This window comes from Alligator mississippiensis, chromosome 2 (genome assembly GCF_030867095.1).
Source record: "Alligator mississippiensis isolate rAllMis1 chromosome 2, rAllMis1, whole genome shotgun sequence".
Taxonomy (NCBI): Eukaryota; Metazoa; Chordata; order Crocodylia; family Alligatoridae; genus Alligator; species Alligator mississippiensis.
In genome coordinates this window covers 121,228,557-121,248,234 of record NC_081825.1, presented here as the reverse complement: position 1 = coordinate 121,248,234, position 19,678 = coordinate 121,228,557, and the positions used below count along the sequence as shown (strand labels likewise).

The window sequence follows — 19,678 nt, the reverse complement described above, 5'->3', positions numbered from 1 at the left end:
CTCCTGAAGTGCGGTGCCCAGAACTGGATGCAGTACTCCAACTGCGGCCTGACCAGTGTCACATAGAGAGGGAGGATCACCTCCATGGACCTGCTGGAGATGCATCTTATATATATTGCAAACTATGCATGATATCAGTCTAAAACCAAAAGGCTCACGGCTTACCAGACAGTTCACTGGGCTGGACCCCAGCAGAGTCAACAGGATTTCAAGCCATGGTGGCCCCACAGCTCAGCACTGCTCAGTATGTGTGTGTGCTCCAGACACCTCCACAAAGGACTCATATGCTAATTAGCCCCTGCGCTCATGGCTGGAACCGAGTGTTCTTGTCATGAGTCCTGGAATCCTCCAAAAATGTATATGCAGATGAAGCATAGGGCAGTCTGGCCTAGCTCCACACTAATCTGGCAGGGCCACACTACTCGTATGTGACAGACTGAGAGAGGGTGCGACACAGGGATTCTGGGTGAAGTGTTTGACACCCCATTTGGTGATGTTTGCCAGACATTTAAGGCTGGTGAAGAAACTGGAATCACTGGAAATAGGAAAGAAAGGCACAGCTCAGCTGTGGGAGTGAGTAGGATTTGAAATGTATGTCATGTCAATGCTGAGGGGAACACAGCTCAATGGGCATTACCATATGTCTTAATTAAATGAGTTGCATTGGTATAGGTAGGGATCTAGTCAATTTTTGACTTAACAGAAATTGAGAAATCAGGCACTGTCTGTAAAATTAGGCAATGTCTATGGAATCTACCAACAAGAAAAAAAACCAAAAAAACCAATTACTAAAAATAAAATGCTGGCTCCGTAGAGGGCACCAGTAGTCTGTGTGGCTGCTGCTGTCTGCCAGCAGGGAAGGGAGGCTGCTGGTATGAAGGGAAGCAGCCAAGATGGCTGCCACCCCTAGCCTGTGCTGCTCGTTGGCTGAGATGACTTCCTGTCATGTGGCCTGCCCCTCTCCAGCAATTAGCAATTAGTGGTGAGGGAGGAATAGGCTGCAATCAGACCTAGACAGGTTACAAGGGTGGGCACATGAGAAAAGGATGGGTTTCAATACTGAAAAGTACAAGGTATTGCACCTGGGGAGGAAGAACCAGCAGCATACCTACAGGCTGGGGAACTCCCTTCTTGTCAGTGCAGGGGCAGAGAAGGATCTTGGAGTCATTACTGATGCCAAAATGAACATGGGCCAACAGTGTGGGGACGCAGTCAGGAAGGCCAACCATACCTTGTCATGCATCCACAGATGCATCTTGAGCAGGTCCAATGAGGTGATCCTCCCCCTCTATGTGACACTGGTCAGGCCACAGTTGGAGTACTGCATCCAGTTCTGGGCGCCGCACTTCAGGAGAGATGTGGACAGCTTGGAGCGGGGTCCAGAGGAGGGCCACTCACATGATCAGGGAGCAGCAGGGCAGGCCCTATGAGGAGAGGCTAAGGGACCTGAACCTGTTCAGCCTCCACAAGGGGAGGCTGAGGGGGGATCTAGTGGCCGTTTCAAACTAGTCAGAGGGGACCAGCAGGCATTGGGGGAGTCCCTGTTCCCCTGAGCACTACCAGGAGTGACAAGAAATAACGGTCACAAGCTGGCAGAGGTTAGATTCAGACTAGACATCAGGAGGCGCTACTTCACTGTCAGGGCGGCTAGGATCTGGGACCAACTTCCAAGAGAAGTGGTGCTGGCTCCTACCCTGGGGGTCTTTAAAAGGAGGTTAGATGAAAACCTTGCTGGCGTTGTTTAACCCCAGTACCCTTTCCTGCCATGGCAGGGGGTTGGACTTGATGATGTGCTCAGGTCGCTTCCAACCCTACCAACTATGAAACTATGGGCGGAGCCACATGACAGACAGTCTTCTCAAGCAGTTGGGGGCGAGGAGTAGGTCTGTAGGACAGACATCACTCTCAACCAATCAGCAGCAAGGAGTAGGAACACCAGGGCCCCTCAGCCAATCAGAGGTGGAGGGGGGAGGGGGGGGGAATCATGATAAGCCAAAAAAAAATGACAGCTCTGCCTGCAAAATCAGCTGCCTGTCTCCTCAGTGTCGGTAGGCCATGTGTTTTATAGTCATGCATTTAATCATCTTTGTAATTGATTTCCATTACTGAGCCTATGCTGCTTTTGGCAGTTTAATGATAGTTTAGACAGTTTATTTAATGAGGTTTCCTTGTATGTGAGTATGAGATGAGGGTTTTTTTCCCCCATGCTGACTGGTGGGGGAACCTTGTATTGGTATATCACTGGCTCTCAGTCTTTTAAGACTCAAGGCACCCCTCAGAATAATGCCAGCTCTTGGTTTTCACTCATTTTGACTACAGAAAAATACTAGAGCAACTCTTCTGTTGCAAAGAACTCAGAAAGACCACAACAGGGCAAAATGTCTTTAAAGCTATGGAATTTCTGGGTTTAGCCTGTGAATCATGCTTGCTAAGAGAGCGTAAAGGTCACGTCACCATGGCTGAGAATCACTGAATTGCACATTATGTGAAAAAATATTTCCTTCCTGATGAACCTTTTGGAGTCCAAGTGTTCCTTCTTTTTGTGTTATGAGACCTAAGTTCCTGATCTACCTGTCTGCACAATTCATTACATTGTATACTTTTATCATCCCTTTTTTATCTCCTTTCAAAAATAAAACAATCCCAATTTTATTTACTTTCCCTGCATATGAGATTTTTCCAAGTCCTTAATCATTTTATTGTCCTTGTCTAACCCCCTCTATTTCTACATCAAATTTAAAGTATGTGAAAACCAAAATGGTGACTTAGATGAAGGGTTTCATTATATTCTTGGAACACCAACAATATTCACCTTTATTCCTAAACCCATAACTCATTGTTCATAATGTCTGTGGTTGCCATAGCTCACAATTGTAGCTAGCAATTTATTTAAAGAAAAGTTTAGTTTTGCAGTTCTAGTGTCATCAAAAAAACAGGAACAAAATGTCTAGGGGTGCACCAATGGAGATTGTTTGGGCCGATACTGATAGTTGATTTTTAATGAGCCATATTGGCTTATACCGATCCACTTACTGATATGCAGCTGGGCAGTTGGGTCTGGCTGGTAAGTCTGTTGTGGTGGAAAGGGTACGGGGAGGGAAGGGGCATGGTGGCAGGGGCAGATCGAGGGCCCTGCGGTGGAGGGAAAGAGAGGGGCTGAGGTGGGGCAAGGGCAGGGGCTACCCAGCCACAGTGGGTTGGGGCACGGGACAGAGACACAAGAGGCTCATCCAGGTGGCATGGGGAGGTGGGGGTGCAGCTCCCACTACTATGCGCACCCAGGAGGGCATGAGAGGGGCGTGTGCCCCTGGATCTGTGCCCAGAGAGAGCTGCCGCTGTGGGCTGGGCTCTTCCTGGCAGGGCACTGGGCTGCGCTCAGGGCATGCAGCGGTGCTTGGAGGTGGCTATGGGGGTGGGCTCCAGCCACCCCAAAATTCGCCATAGTCCCCCCAACCTCCCTCCTCAGTGCTGCCGCCACCCACCCTGAGTGCAGCCCTGGCACAAGCCCCCCATACCCTCCCAGGGTGCATGTAGTGGCAGGAGCCAGCACCCCCACCCCATGCCCCCCAGAAGAGCTGGTCGCAGTTCCATCCTGTGCCCCGCCCTGGCTGGGCAGTGCTTACCCCAGCCCTGGCTCCAGCCCCAGCCCCACTGCCTCCCTTACCAGAGGGGCCTTGATCTGCCCTCCCCTCCCCCTTCCCCCACAAGAGACTTACCAGCCGGACCTGGCTGTTCTCCACACTTCCGTGCTGCACTCCTCACTGCCTGTGTTCTGCACTGTGGCTGCGCATGTGCACAGGGCATTTATCAGTCACATTATCAGCCACATCAGTCAAAAAAAGCTGACTGCTGATGCTGTCATTTTTCCTTATATTGGTGCCAATCCAATATGGGACCAATTTATCGGTGCACCTCTAAAAATGTTACTTTAAAGTTTTTGGTTTTAACTCTTTACAGGGCTTTTTAATAATGTATGATAGACCCATAGCTCCGTTTCTGTGGTTCACAGCTACTTTTTCATATTTGCTTCTCAAGAGCAAGTGAAATAGTCATCTTGAAAGGAAGACAATTCTTCTTGATTAAAGAATAAATTTCCAATGTATCTACCTTCCAAATGAACTAAAGTATCCATCCACAGTCTGGCAAAAATTGCAGCTATTCACCAGTGAATATTTTTGAACTTCCCAAAAAACTTGCTTTGTGTATGCTGGCTCTCTGTGTGTGTACTTCTCATGCATATTCTTGCCAATAAGTTTACCAACAGGCAGGTTAACTGAAACCATATATTTTTGGTTCATAACTGCAAACAATCCCAGTAGAAACCCATTTCTTAGTTTCATGAAGTCAAATATGGAAATGACATATGCTATGTAATTTGTGTTTCCAAACATACTTCCTATATTCTTCTAAGGAGGTCTCTATGCACCACAACCCTGACATAGAGAGTATGGATACAAACTGCTATTCTAGCTTGTATCTCCCATTAATAAATCACCATAGATTAATGAGTAAATAATTTACTCGGCTGTAACTGACCCAATCAAAAATAAAAATTACAATGTGCCTGCCTAGATCCCAAACTGGCAACGTTCAGAATGTTAATCTGCATTTATTTCATGAGAAGCAAAAATAGAATCAAGTACTGAACAAGGCAGATGGCTAATGGCGATTGCATATTCCCAGAGTTTTACACAGAAAGTGACAATTTGTACTGAATATCCTTTACCTTAAAGAATTTTTCCCACCAATAATCCGTTTCTGTCGGCGATGTAGTAATCTTAGCCCACAGACAGAAGCAAGGGAATCTAAACAGGAAATAAGGTGTAAGCAGCAGTACATTGTCACATAAACACCATGTAGGGTTTGGAAAAGAAAGAAAAATGCCCTCTAATTTCTCTGATTAATAAGGATGCAGTTTTGCAAAGACGCTAAATGCCATCATCATCCAATGATCTCAGTAAAAGTGAAGTGTGCTCAGGCCATACCTTGTAGGATCACACATTAAATTAAAATGATTATTCTCTTTTGAGAGGTAAATTCAACTAAGAAACAATGATCACATATTCCACTGTGGCACCTGAATAATGGATTTGGATCCCAATATTCTGTTCTCTGTGTTTACAGTGTTGCCTAGTTTTTAGAAATGTACTTAATTGAATCTGTCGCATACTAAGATTAAAATCTTTAAAACACAATCCATGCATGTGTACTTTTTTCCCCACCAACTATTAGAATCAATGAGTAAAATATGAGTAAAATACAACAATCTGCAGAAATCCCTCTCTACCTACATGTAGTAGAATTGCAAGTTATTAGAATTAAAAATGTTCAATGTGATTCTAATAACCAGGAGACACTGTACTCTCCCAAAGGGTGAGGTTAACTCTGTGTCTTTTAAAAGTTCTGCATGACCGAGAATATGTTTCTGGAGTATCCTCATTAAGCAATATGTACAATTTCAAATGCATCAATAGAAATCTTAAAGGATTTCATTTTACAGTTTAAGAGAATTGTGTTAGCCCTTGACCATGATCCACTAAACAGACATCTTTTTTAAACGTATTAACACTTATATACATTCATATATACATACAAAGAGGTAGACGCAGGGTGGGGGGTGTTTGTTTTTGGATTTGGGTTTATTTTGCTAATTTTATTAATCAGTTTATTTTGTTAATTTATAGTTTTTGTTAATTTTTTTTATTTTGTTAATCAGATCTGACATTATTAAACAGAAGGCCAAACTGTGCTGTCAGTTACATTAGTAAACATGGAATCACTTCTTTGACTACTACAAAATAACTCTTGATTTACATTAAGGTATGTGAGAGCAGAATTTGATCTTAGCTGGAACTCAGTCCTCAACTACATCTTGGGGGAAGGAGACAGCGAGATATATCCTTATGCCTGATTTTGGTACTAATTTTATACTGATTACAGCTTAGACCTATACCTGCTCTAAGCTGTGCCATTTAAATGGGCTTCATGCTTCCACTGAACAGCTGGTACAGGATAAAGGCCAAGCATGTGGCCATAGACTTTAAGACAGACAGAACTTCTCACAAGCTTTTTCTTTAGTTCTCTTTTTTTTTTCTATGAGGTCAGATTTTCTTTTTACTTGTTTATATTCCTCCTTCGCAAAAATAGCAATACTCAACTCTAAATCTCTAACACCAAGCCACAAAAAAACTCTTTACCTTTATTACTGTTCCCAGACGACTTCTTGCCCAGGTAGTCACAGATCACCCCAGCATCCTCACTGTGACGGCAGTTGTGTGTTCCAATATCCTGTTTAATGCAGTCAGCCAGGGATCTCTCATTTCCTGTACATTTGACATTATCCACATGGATTGGGCCTTTTCCCTCCCCAAAATATGCCATTGTCCTTGCTCTAGCTGGGCCTCTGGAAACAGAATATCCTATTATAATAAATACATTTTTAAGCAGTCTTCTATATTTGTCTCAACGTACATGTATCCGAGACAGTGTAGAAATGAAATAGAATTCAGGACTGTAAGGTTTTATTCTAAGATTTTTCTGATTCACTGGAGAACAACTGCATGTCTTCTATTATCTTTTGTAACTTATCTCCAAACGGAAAAAGCATTACCTAATTAAAAAACTTTGTGAAGGTTGGTTATTATTTGTAATAGGATTTTGTATCTTTAATCTAAAAAAGCTCCATAGAAATGCATACTATTGTAATAACATAAAACCAACAAATTATCTCTAATAAATCAAAGTACAAGCGGTCCTTGACTTACAACGTTTTGAATTACGTTACACATTTATAACATTTATAAATTGACACCTTGTTTCAATTTCTGATGTCACTTTCGACTTTACAATGCTTGATCCGACACCATGCCACGCCAGACAAGACTCCAGAAAAGCCTGCAGGCAAGACTCCTGAGAAGACTCCAGCCAAGAACCCTTCAAAACATCCAACCAAGAGTCCTTCAAAATGTCCAGCAAAGTCACCTCAAAGAAGTCCTTCCAAATCCATATGATTGCTATTTACAATATAAATACATTAATGTAGCTATATTACTCATCTATAATTGATTGAGAACAAAATTGTGGGTTATTTTTGGTGAAAATAGGGTATCAGGCCTTGGTTCAGGAACCAATCCTCTATTTATAACATTGTTTCCTATGGGAAAACCAGTTCCGAGTTACAACATTTCGACTTAAGATGTGGTTTTTAGGAACCAATTGTGTTGCAACTCCAAGGGCTACCTGTATGCAAGCTACTATAACATAATCTGTTAATTTTCTCATAAAATTGTTGTCTTTGTATTCTGAACATAATTTATTTTCACATGATTCCCTCAGAAAGCTAAACAAGTTTAAAAGTGGAACACCTAGAATTTTCTTAAGAACTAAGGCTTATAAATCATGGCAGCATACCCCAGAAAATGAAGACTACAGTTGGAGACAGTGTACAATCCATAATCTACAGCCCCACATAGTCTGGCTTTAGCAATAAAATGTTTAAAAAAATAGATCAAGAAAGTAATTTCATCATTGTGATAACACTTTTGCAGAAAGAAAAGTAAAGTTCAGGTTTGGGCTTTTTTTAGTCACTTGAACTAAAGAATGTTGTAGCCATTAAGTTAGGCCCTACAACAAATTAATAAATCTGTCATCTGAAGATGTTAGAATTAATCACTGTGGCATAATGTAAGACAGAAATTACTTTAATATATTTACCAGCCAAACTCTGCTTTCCCTGGAGCACATATAGATCAGATTTGTGGCATGTTCATCCATCTCTACAAAGTTTCAGCATGTCTCATTAACACTGAGCTTGTTTCTGTTGGAAGCCAGGATAATAACACAGCACTCTCACACACTCCCTAACTGCACCAATTAATAAACATACCAGATAGGAAGGATGGCTCTGATCTTCTGTTGCAGCTGTGGAGTATAGAGGATAAAACATGGCTAAATGTGTTGGGGTTTTAACACCTTTGTATTCTACCAATCCTGCACTGGGTGCATAAAAGTCAAAATATCCAAAGCAGGAGTCTGATCTACATCTCCTAAACACCAATAAAACCCCTGAAGAAACCCATACTATGGCCCTATATCAGGAACTGGTAAGGAGCTGCTATGCTGGCTCAAAGGAGATGGTGTCTACAGACACATGGCTAAGTTTCAGACAAAATAACGACACTATATAGTGACAGATGCAATCACAACTAGTAGACGGAATGCATCAAATTTGGCATTTCACTAAATGCCGATACATGGGAGATTAAGGGTATGTACAAGTCTTAGATATAGATCACCCTAACCAAGGTTAGGAAGATCTAAACGGTTCGGTGTTCAAGAGTTCATCTGGCTTAGGTCACCCTGAAAAAGTGATGTAACTTAGAGGTGAACTAACTATAGATAATGGGTTAACCAGATCTAGCAAGGGTTAACCCTACCATTCACAGCACAATCCTGGGGCTGGTAAAGCCCAGCCACTTGCCATAGCCACAGGGCTGTGCTGTTCTTACCCTACTGTTCCCCCTCTCTGACTACCCCTGCCAAATTAAGCAGTACCCCTTTCCCCACAACCCACCAAGCCCCATTGCAGACCTGCCAGCCCCCTCTAGACCTGCTCCCCTGACCCTGATCCTGCCAGCTCCTCCCTTCATTCCTGCCCCACTTCCATGACTTACTTACCTCTGGCTAGCCATGCCTCTCCTGACAAGCGTAAACGCATGCATGTGACACTCCCAGCTCAGCTGTAAGTGGCTTAAGTTAAGACACTTAAACCTGACCCAGATCTCGACAAATGCTTGTTCGCACCCTACCTTGGCCCTCTAAAGCTACATCTACACCATCGAGTGTCCAATGTGCAAACCATCCCAGTAGCTGAGTGTCTAGAGAACTTTACATTAATGACCCTTAAAACCTTAGGCAGGAAGGTGGCAAGCTTCTTGTGCCATGCAGTGGTGCCCTCAAACACATTGCACTGCTTTGCCCAGGCTGCTCACAAAACTATAGTCAGGTTCAACTGACTCTTTGCAAATGAGCCTGCCCCATTGTTAAGTGAAGGTTTCACTTATTTTACTCATGCTTATGGTAATTAGCCCTCTGCTGTGCCATGCAGGTATGCAGGTTCTGGTTCTGGAGGCAACCTCCAGAGAAATGCACTGCACTAGAAGACAGTGCCACCTGGTAGGATAAGTTTGCCATGTAGACATAGGAAAGTAAGGGTGGAAAGGACCTCACAAGGTCATCTAGTGCAGCTGCCTTAAGTCGGGATCAACCCTGAATAACCAATTCCAGCCAAGTGTCTGTGAAAAGTTCCAGGGATGGAGATTCCACAATTTCTCTAGGTAGCCTGTTCCAGTGCTTGATCATCCTCATAGCCAGAAAGTTTCTTCTATTCTCGGAACAAAATTCCTTTTGCTGAAGCTTGCGGCCATTGTTTCTAGTCCTGTCCACTACAGCCACAGAGAAAGATTCATCTCCATCCTCTCTATAATCGCCCGTCAGCTATAGGGTCATAGGAAAGTAGGGTTGTTTCTTAGTTGCTGCTCCTGTGAGAACTCCTGTTGGAAGCCTGTTCTTAAATATAAGTTTTTTGACAGAATGTCCAAAAATAAAGTTGGATGGTGGAAACAGTATTTCCATGCATAATAATAATGCCTACCACACCTAACTTTTACATCATGCTGTTCAGCTACAATGTCAAGTCTTATGCTAAGGAGGGTCCGTTATCTCCCTGCATTTAAAAGTGTCAGCCTGAGCATCCAAACATGGGACTTAAATCTTATTACGGTTTGAAAGACTGATGCATGTAGCTTATAGTGGCCTGTACACATTCACCAATGACTGAAAGGCCCATTTAGAATGGCTGAATGTTGCAAATTAGCAAATGATCAAATACAGTAATAAAGAAAGAGTTATACCTTGATATCCACCTGGCTCATTTTGTGATGGATGTAACTTAGTTTAATTCCTCACCGGTGTATTAGTAAATGTTCCACAGTATATGGTGTAAGATTAAGTATTAGTAATACAAGACCTCCTTACTATTTTTTCCTAAGAAGCAGGAACCCTGCGTATCTTTTTGTCTCTGAATTACAGATGGGCTGATTAATAAAGTGCCATTTAGGGAGGCTTTATTGCAGTTAATACTGTTATATAAGTGTAGTATATTTCATTACGTGTATGTATGTTTTACATATACCTTGCATATATTTTTTATGTAAGGTACACAGAGGCTACATGAAACTACTATGAGTATGAATGGGTACCCACATGTCTACTGAAGAGCTCAAGTATATTTGTGCAGCCTGGCTTTTTAAACAGAGGAAATTTAAAAATGCAAAATCTATTAAGCAGGAAAGGAAAGTATGGTACTTTTGTCACTCTCCACTCCAGTGTTGGGTGGGGTACATGAGTGACAAAAAAGTGGTGGTAAGAATCGGTGTACTGGTTGGGGATTTCCTGGTAATAAAGGAATCTCCATTTGCCCCTTCATATTTAGTCCTTTCCAGCACAATGTTACTGGATCAGAGGCTAAAAATCTGCCCCTGAATCTCTAATTGCTGTATAACATAGACATAGCAGTACTAAGTGAAACTCTTCTCTTTTCAAACTTACATATGTGTGCGTGTATGTTTTTCCTTGGGTGGATTTTTTGCTTGCATGATAACAAGGAAATACTGGATCAAATAAGTGAATTGCAAACTCAACAAAAAATATAGAAAACATCTGACTGAGACAGTAGCACAAGGTCAAGCTGTCCCTAGACATCATAGTTTGCATGGCCAACACGTACACACCAGATAATCCAAAGTCTCACTGAGTTTGGAAGCACTATAGACTTTGAATGATTTGTTTAACTTGTGTGTCTCCTTGTTCCAAATCTTTCATTTTTTCCCCTCTTGAACAATCATATTGATTGCAGAAGCTGCAAGGGATGTACCTGATATCCCTGGTATCACAAAAAGTGAGGAAAGTACAGTTTTTGTTGCAAAATCATATCTGCCTTTAAGAAAACTTTATCAAGAAGCAGCTAGTAATGTGCTTGATGAAAGCTCAGTAAACATTTTCCGATAAGTCCCCAGAGTACTAAAATTTACGTCATGTTTAATTTTCACAGAGTACCTCTTAACCCTTCTCCTACAAGTATTTCTTACTGTTGTGTTCACCACTCTTTAACAAATATTTAGCAAAGTCTCTGCCTCAAAGACATTACCAGCTGACTCTCATACAGAACAATAAATACACTAGTCAGCCCAACAGTTTGTAGACAGAAAGGTATGGAGACAAATGAAGTAGGTTTTACAGCGAGATATGAAGATGTAGGAGGGGGCTTGTTGCATGTAACATGAGATTATTCATTGGTGCAAAGGCAACAGAAATGGTTGTGCTTCAATGAAGCTTTTCCACTGTTCGTCAAGGAAAATGGCTTTCAATGTGCACTGGTAAAGCCTCCCCCCTTTTTGATAGCTGTTGACTATGCAGAGAAGTTAACATGAAAATTCAGTAGATCTCCATCATTTAGAGCAGCAGGGTGGGTGTTAGTAAATTGGCACACCTCAGGCCATCACTCCTCTCTGGTAGGGGAGATGGGCAGGAAGGGTGTGGGGAGGGACATGGTTAACAGTGTCAGAGGGAGGGGAAGGCAGGAGGGGAAGGCAGAGAGGAAGAGAGCTTACCTCCAGTAAACAGTGTCTTCCACAGGGGAGAGGGGAAGGAATAAGCAGGGAGGGCTGTGGAGGGGACCAGCGGCACATAATAACAGGGCCTGGAATGGGATTTACCAGGCCAATCTGTTTACCACTGGTCCCCCACATTGTGGGCTGAAACCTGTTGCTTTAGGGGCCAGATCCAGGCCACAGCCTGTAGGTTACACATTACTGTGCGAATTCAGTACACGGTACTTATTTGGCACTTGCTGAACCAAAAATATTTTTAAATGGGACATATCCCAGGAAAGATGTCTAATGTTCTTTATCAGTTTTAAAGGATGACTTATGGAGAAAGTATGTAACTGGAAGGGCTGTAGATTTAATGATATTAAATCTACTTGTCTTGTGTGGCCTTGTGTGTTTCAGTTTCATGCTAGAACATGAACCACTGTTAACAACTATTATTAGCCCACTGCTATCAGAGGGAGAGAGGAAGTAATATATAAATGATACAAACTTCCAATCCAGACAGGTTATGCTAGCAGGCACCTTACAGCTGCCCATAGACAGGAAAACAAGCCTGGCTCTTTATTGAATGGCTTCTGTTCAATTCATGGATTGTGCAGTAGCAACACAATGTGCTCTTCTGCAGTATTAATCATGCCCTAGATCAGAAAAGCTTCTTAAGTAGTACAAAAGGCCAGTTCCCTCAAATCGCACTTGTGAGATAGTATCCCATTCAAACAAACTATCTCCAGTGTGTGTTGTATGTGTGTGTGTGTGTCTGCATGCCCGTGCGTGCATTTCTATTGTATATGTAGTGTTTTATTTGATATTTTTCTATCAGTCCCTTCCTGATAGAAGGACTATTATTAGTCCTGTGCATAGGTCACAGGACTAATAGTGTTAAGTGAAAAGCAGAAGGTGAAGGAACTGGCATAACTGGCTACTGAACAGCTAATACACATTTTCCATGCCCCCCGCCAACATTTCCGTTAAGGGTTTAGTTTGAAGGATCTGAACCTAGAATTTTCCATGGAGCTAAAAGCAGTTAAGCACCCAAATTCCGCTGAAATTCAAGTAGACCAAGTAAGCATTTCCCTACACTTACATACACACAATTGTAGCAAATGAACATGGAAAATAAATATATGTGGGTGCATATTCCCTTTTTTATCACCATCCAGCCTTGTCTATTATCTCTTCTGCTTTCTACCGCATATCATTAGCAGAGTGACATTAGCCTCTGTCTTCAGATAGGTAGCAATAACAGAAGGCTGAAAAATCAAAACATAATTTAAAAGTAACCCCTTTAAACATTGGATGTGGGTGTCGCCATGGATGTAGTCTTTCTGGACTTCAGCAAGGCCTTTGACACTGTCTCCCACCCCATCCTCATTAAAAAATTAGGCAACTGTGGCATCGATGCCTACACAGTCAGATGGATTGCTAATTGGCTGAAGGGTCGTACTCAGAGAGGTGGTGGACGGGTCATATTCGACCTGGGGGGAAGTGGGCAGCGGAGTCCCCCAGGGCTCAGTCCTTGGGCCCGCACTGTTCAATTTCTTTATCAGCGATTTGGACGACGGGGTGAAAAGCAACCTGTTCAAATTTGCTGATGATACCAAAATTTGGGGTGAGGTGGGCACGCTAGTAGGGAGGGAAAGACTGCAGCAAGACCTGGATAGGTTCCAAGGGTGGGCTAACAAAAACAGGATGCGTTTCAATACGGACAAGTACAGGCTGCTGCACTTGGGCAGTAGTAACTGGCAGCACACTTATAAGATGGGAAACTCCCTTCTTGAGAGCACGGAGGCAGAAAGGGATCTTGGAGTCATTATTGACTCCAAGATGAACATGGGCCGACAATGCGAGGTCACGGTCGGCAGGGCTAACCGGACCCCATCGTGCATCCACAGGTGCATCTCAAGTAGGGCCAAGGAGGTGATCCTCCCCCTCTACGCAACACTGGTAAGGCTGCAGCTGGAGTACTGTGTCCAGTTCTGGGCACCCCACTTCAAGAGGGATGTGGACAACATTGAGAGGGTCCAGAGGAGGGCCACCTGCATGATCCGGGGACAGCAGGGCAGACCCTACAATGAGAGGCTACAGGACCTGAACCTGTTCAGCCTTCACAAGAGGAGACTGAGGGGGGACCTTGTGACCATCTATAAACTCACTAGGGGGGACCAGAAGGGTTTGGGGGAGTCCTTGTTTCCCCTAGCGCCCCCCGGGATAACAAGGAATAACAGCTACAAGTTGTTGGAAAGTAGGTTTAGATTAGACATCCGTAAGAACTACTTCACAGTTAGGGTGGCTAGGATCTGGAACCAGCTTCCAAGGGAAGTGGTGCTGGCTCCTATCCTGGGGGTCTTTAAGAAGCAGCTCGATGCCTACATGGCTGGGGTCACTTGAGCCCAGTTTTCCTCCTGCCCGGGATCTTGAAGATCTACAAGGTCCCTTCCGACCCTACTCCTATGATTCTATGAAACTTAATGCCAATGCAATCTTAGGGTGTGTCCCCACATGGAGCCACGTGTACTTGAAGCAGCTCAAATAGGAGCAGCACAAATTTGAGCCAGGGATTTTTGGCCTCTGTACAGCACTTCTGCTATGTGTGCCACCACCCTGCCACCTGGACAGCTATCACCCAGAAGATGTTCTCAGTGTGGTGGCCTGCTTTGAACTGTCAAAGCATGTGCTGGCCTCAGGTGGCCAGGAGGTCAGCCACCTCCAGTTAGGTTCCAGGTACCAGCCCTGAGCAGGCTCCTCTGCCTGGGTCCTGCCACCTGTCTCACTAGCAGGAATTCTGGTGTTCCCTACTTAAAAACTGCAGAATTTCTGATAAAAAAATCCCAAATTCACTCTTTAAAATAGCACAAAATCCATGTTCTTCCACAATTAAAACAAAAGACCACTATATATAGAGGGAGAGACAGAGACAAAGAGAGAGATCAGCTGGGCAATGTTTTATTGATACATTTACAAGGTTAGAGACACTGGTAGGCTTCCAAATTGCTTTATCATCCTAATTAAATGAACTCAAAATATCTATATGTTTTGATGTTTGCTTTTGGTTTTCTTATCATAGAACAATTAGAGCTCCCCCTGACCTCTTCACTAACTAATAGGGCTGTGCGAAGCTTTGGTTGCTGATTCGATTCAGCAGAGTCAGTGGCTGAATCTCTGAATCCAAATCAAATCAGGAAACCCTTTAATCTCTCCTAATCGAATCAGAACCCTCCAAATCAATTCAGGGAGATTTGGAAAGATTCAACGATTCAGACATAGACACAGTTTTAAATGTTTTTTCTACGTACCTCAAAGTATGAGATGGCTCATGAATGCTGCGATGCTGGGGCGGATGGAGCATCCCACAGGAGTGCGGAGGGCTCCCCAGCACTCTCGGCAGCAGACCCGCAAGTGAACCAGAAGCACTTCCGGGTCTGCTGGGGAGCATGCTAGGGGTCTCCCCCGTGCCCCCCCCCCAACTCATCAACTGGAGCCTCCTGGGTCTGGGGGGGCACCTGGGGGTACCCCATGGCTGATTGCCAAGCCGGAGAGGGTGCAGGGAGGACCGCCAGCGGACTCCCCGGTGGACCCAGAAGTGGACCAGAAGCACTTCCACCGAGCATGTGGGGGACCCAGCTGTGCTCCGGGGGACGCTCCATCCACCCCACCATTGCAGCATTCACAAGTCATGCCTGGTACCTGGAGGTATGTAGAAAAAACATTTAAAGCTGTGTCTAGGGCCAAATTGCTGATTCCCCAAATCAGTGTTGAATCTTCAGATTCAGATTCCGCCAAATCGAATCAGGACAGTGATCTGAATCAACAAATCAAATCATTGTCCCTGGTTCAGGCCAAATCAGAATCAAATACGGCCTGTTTCGCACACTCCGACTAACTAGGATTTAGGGACAGCTGCCCCTGCAGCCACAGCTCCTGCCAGCAGGTCTCATCCTGTCTGGGCATGATGGCTGTGTGATGGGGGGATATGGGGTTTGCAGGAGGGGCGTGGGGTGGGTAGGTAAGGTGTGGGGGGATTGCAGGGCCCATAGCTCCCCCCTGAAAAGCCCCAGCCCCCACTACAGGGCCCCAGCTCCACCCTGCAGGGCCCCAACTGCCCCGGAGGGCCCCAGTTCACAGCCCCCCCTGCAGGGCTGCAGCCACTTTGCAGGGCTCACAGCTCCCCCCCACAGCAGCAGCAGCTGTGGGGTGTTGAGGGCCCACTGCTGTCTAAGCTCCCCTGCGGCATGGCTCCAGCCACCCCAGAAACTGGTGCTACCTGTGCTGCCTGTTGCGGGTGCAGCCTGGCTCAGTGCAGTGCCACGTGGGGCCCTACACCTTTTTGCATCTCCGGGCCACTTGTCACGCCGAGCCGGGTCCTGCCTCCATGGGCCCTGCGCACCATTGGGCTAGGCCAGTTCCATGGAAGCAGGTCCCAGCCCAGCGTGACACATGATTCCTGCGAGTGCAGCTGGGCCCTGGGTGACAGCCCAAGCGGCCCCAGTGCTGCCTGAAGCCACACGGCCCCATGCCAACCTGGGCCATTCCCACGCCGGGTGGCACAGGTGGCACCGGCTCTGAGGCAGCCAGAACCACACCGCAGGGGGCTCTGGCCACAGCAAGCCCTGAGTGCCCACGGCCACTGCTGCAAGAGAGAGCTGGGGCCCTGCAGGGGAATCACGCCTCCCTACCAGCCCCCCTGTCCTCACACAACCCCCACATATCTACAGCCCCCCACCTGCCATTGCCCCCCTGCAGTCCCTACTTACAGCCTTGCACTGGGTCACTCCTGCTTGCTCCAGCATGTGAACGCAGAGTGCTGGGCAGTAGGGGTGTATCTGGATGCTAGATGCCATAGTGTATCTGGAGGTCCGAGTCCCAGCTTGCCTCAGAGTATGGTGGTGAACTATGCCCTGCACCGCTTTTTTCCAGGGTGCTTTTATTTGATACCTGGAAATCCAGGTATCAGATTTTGAGCTGGTGCTGCAAATATGCAGTGCGGTGAACATTTTTTTGTTCTCAGTGTGCCTCTTGCAGCATCTCACGCTGGTTTTAGGGACAGTTAGGGAAATTAAGTTACAGGGTTACAGGGACAGTTAAGGAAATGAAGACCCTCTCTTTTGAGAGGAGATTAAAAGGAGCTTGGCTTGTTTAAATTAGCTAAATGAAATCTGAGTGGGAAAATGATTATATTTTGTAAATCTATTCACAGGGTGAACATCATGGAAGGAACAGAGCTATATATAAGTTAAAGAACACTATTGACACAAGATCAAATAGATGTAAACTGGACACACACAAATTTAGATAGGAAATTAGAAAGAAGTGTGTTAACTAACAGAGGAGTGACGTTCTGGCACAGCCTTCCAAAAAGGTGGTGGCGGGAAGGAATTTGAATTGCTTCAAGATGGAACTTGACAGGTTTATGGACAAGGTGATATGATGGGACAGGGGTGTTCTTGGTACAGTAGTTTGTGTGTGCTTGTAGATTTAAGATTTTGGTATGGAATAAAGAAAACCTAGTATTTGCATGGTTGGTATCTGAAAATCACATGCTTAAAGCTTCTGTCAATTGCCTGTAGGGTCCAAGAACGAACTGTTGCTCCCTTTGAATATATTCCTGGATTTGTGCATGTGGAAGATGGGGAGGTAGTGTTACTTTCTTATAAAGCAGGGGTGGGCAAAATGGTGGATCTAGCCAGCAGATGGACTCCATTTCCCAGCAGCCCCTGCCTGCATCACTGCAGCTGGTTTCCATAGAGACCCCAGGAGTGGTGGGGCTGTGGGACCAGGGCTTCCATGGAAACTGACCCAAGCAGCGCTGGCAGGGTGCACAGCTGGGCAAGGAGCTGCTCCAGCAAGGAGCTGCTGGGGTCAGGATCTTGTGGCGGTGAATGCATAATCTGGAGCGGGGCAGAGTCACAATCTGCTGCCTGCACACCCCTGCCCAGAGCATGTGGGCAGCAGATTGCAATTCTGCCCCAGCTCTCAACCACACTGTCACTGCTGCAAGATCCCAGCCCCGAAGTAGCTCCCCGGCCAGCTGCATGCCCTGCCAGCACTGCTGGGGCCAGTCTCCATGGAAACCCTGGCCCTGCGCTGTCACAGCCCTACTCCTTCTGGGGTCTCCATGGAAACCAGTGGCCATGATGCGGGCAGGAGCTCCTGGGAAATGGAGCCAACTGAGGGTCTGATCCAGCCCCTGAGCCAGACATTGGCTGCCCCTGCTCTAAAGCACTGAGAAGGGGTCTTAGCCAGAAGTGGGTGTTTGGACATGCTAATACTAAAAACCTCTTAGGTTTTTAGACCTGATGGGTCTGGCTCGCATGCTCAAGATCAAGTAGACTGTCAAATTTAGAGCTAGGAAGGAATATTTTCCCAGGTGAGATTGATATGGATTGTCAGGCTTTGCTTTCCTATGTAGAGTGTGGCAATGATCCTCTTCCAAGAATCCTCTGAGCGTACCTTAACCCAGTGATTCCCAAAGGGTGTGCCAAGACACACTAGCGTGGCATGAGAGCAATGCAAGCGTGCCATGAAAAACACCAGTGTGAGGAAGTAAATGTGCTCCCTTGTACAGCACCCTGTGCCTACCACAGTTACTCTAGTGGTGCCTGCAGCTGCTTCTCTGTGGACTGCTGCTGCTGCTGCCTTCCTCCAAATTTCACCATCCCCAGGGAAGCCCCTGTGCTAGGTACTTTGCAGTTGTGTTGTGCAAAGAGATGTCAGAATGGACATCCTTGTGGATACTTTTGGATAACTGAATGCCTGTGACTGTAGGAGACTAGAGCCAATGGCCCAGGAGAGCCTTAGCACTTTTATGTTGACTATGCACGACTTGGTTCCTGTGTCAAGCAGGAAGTAGCAAAACACCACCCCGGGTTGCTTTGCCAATAAAATGACACAGTACAGAAGTATACAAAGGAAAAAAATCTGAGTTTTGTTACACCAATGAAGCATTATTACACTTTGTTCCCTAGCAAAAACAGAGGGTACAATTACACTTCAAAGGTGAACTTCCAGGCTTTTGTTATAACACATTTAGAAGCAAAGATCCCGTATTATTAACTAAATACATATTAGAAGGAAACATTAAAATAATTTAAACCATTTCTTATTCTTTTTCAAGCCAAGCTTCCAACTATGGATTCCAAGTAGATTGTTTTCAAAAGCACTTGTTGTTGGCCTAATAGCATCTGTAATGAAATCAGCAGAAAAGCCTAGTAACTTCAGCTATAGAAGGAATCAGCCAATTCTAAATACTTTTAAAAATCCTACTCTCTATTCCTCTACAGTGTCAGCTATTGAGAACAAATATGGAACTCATCACTCAGCACTAGGCTGGCATGTAAAGGAAAAAATGTAAGAATCTGTACTCCAGTACAGTGAACTGCATCCACTCAGTTCACAGGTATGTAGCAGTGTATATGGATGTTCCTGGTTGTGTCTTGCAAACACAAAACCTGTTTTGTATAGAAAGTCCACATTAAAGAAGTTAGATGCAAAGTTCAGTTAGAGTAAAAGATTGTATTTAAAAATATCCTGGTCTTTTCCTTTTGTATTAGAGTATGTGATTATTATTCTTTTCTTACTGAAAAGTACCCAAATATATCTAGGACTGTTCATCATGACAATTAATACACTCAGCAAATGTAAGAGTTTCTAAAAATCTTTTGTATCCTTTCTCCTTTCTATAGAAATACTCTGCTTGTACGCTAGACATGTTCAGACATTAGGTAATGTTTCACATAGGCTGCACGTTTTTTTCAATTCTGTTCAGCTTTCAGTGTTTTGATTAGGCACCATTAATTATTTTTATGATTTCATGACTGCTTTTCCCATTAAAGGGGACTGCTTTCTAATGTCCTTTAGATTACATTTTTCTGCGACTGGCATTATTAATCTACAAGTTCGGAAAGCTGGCGTAATGACAGGACCTTTAAAAGTAATACAACTTGGAGCCTAGACTTCTTGCCAACTGAGGGTTTTCTTGCTTCACTCTCAGAAACAAACCTCAGTGAAAAGTT

The 19,678-nt window shown here is 44.7% G+C and overlaps 1 protein-coding gene across 2 annotated transcripts in view; it reads right to left on the bottom strand.

The window, feature by feature from the left end:
- The window catches only part of PRSS12 (serine protease 12), a 94,757-nt gene that overhangs the window by 15,130 nt on the left and 59,949 nt on the right, over positions 1-19,678 (bottom strand). For both annotated transcript variants that reach the window (XM_059722098.1, XM_019494247.2), the window contains exons 9-10: positions 6,198-6,403; positions 4,727-4,805 (exon numbers count right to left, since the gene is read on the bottom strand). In XM_059722098.1, the coding sequence (XP_059578081.1) occupies positions 4,727-4,805; positions 6,198-6,403 (285 nt within the window). The remainder of the gene's footprint in view (positions 1-4,726; positions 4,806-6,197; positions 6,404-19,678) is intronic.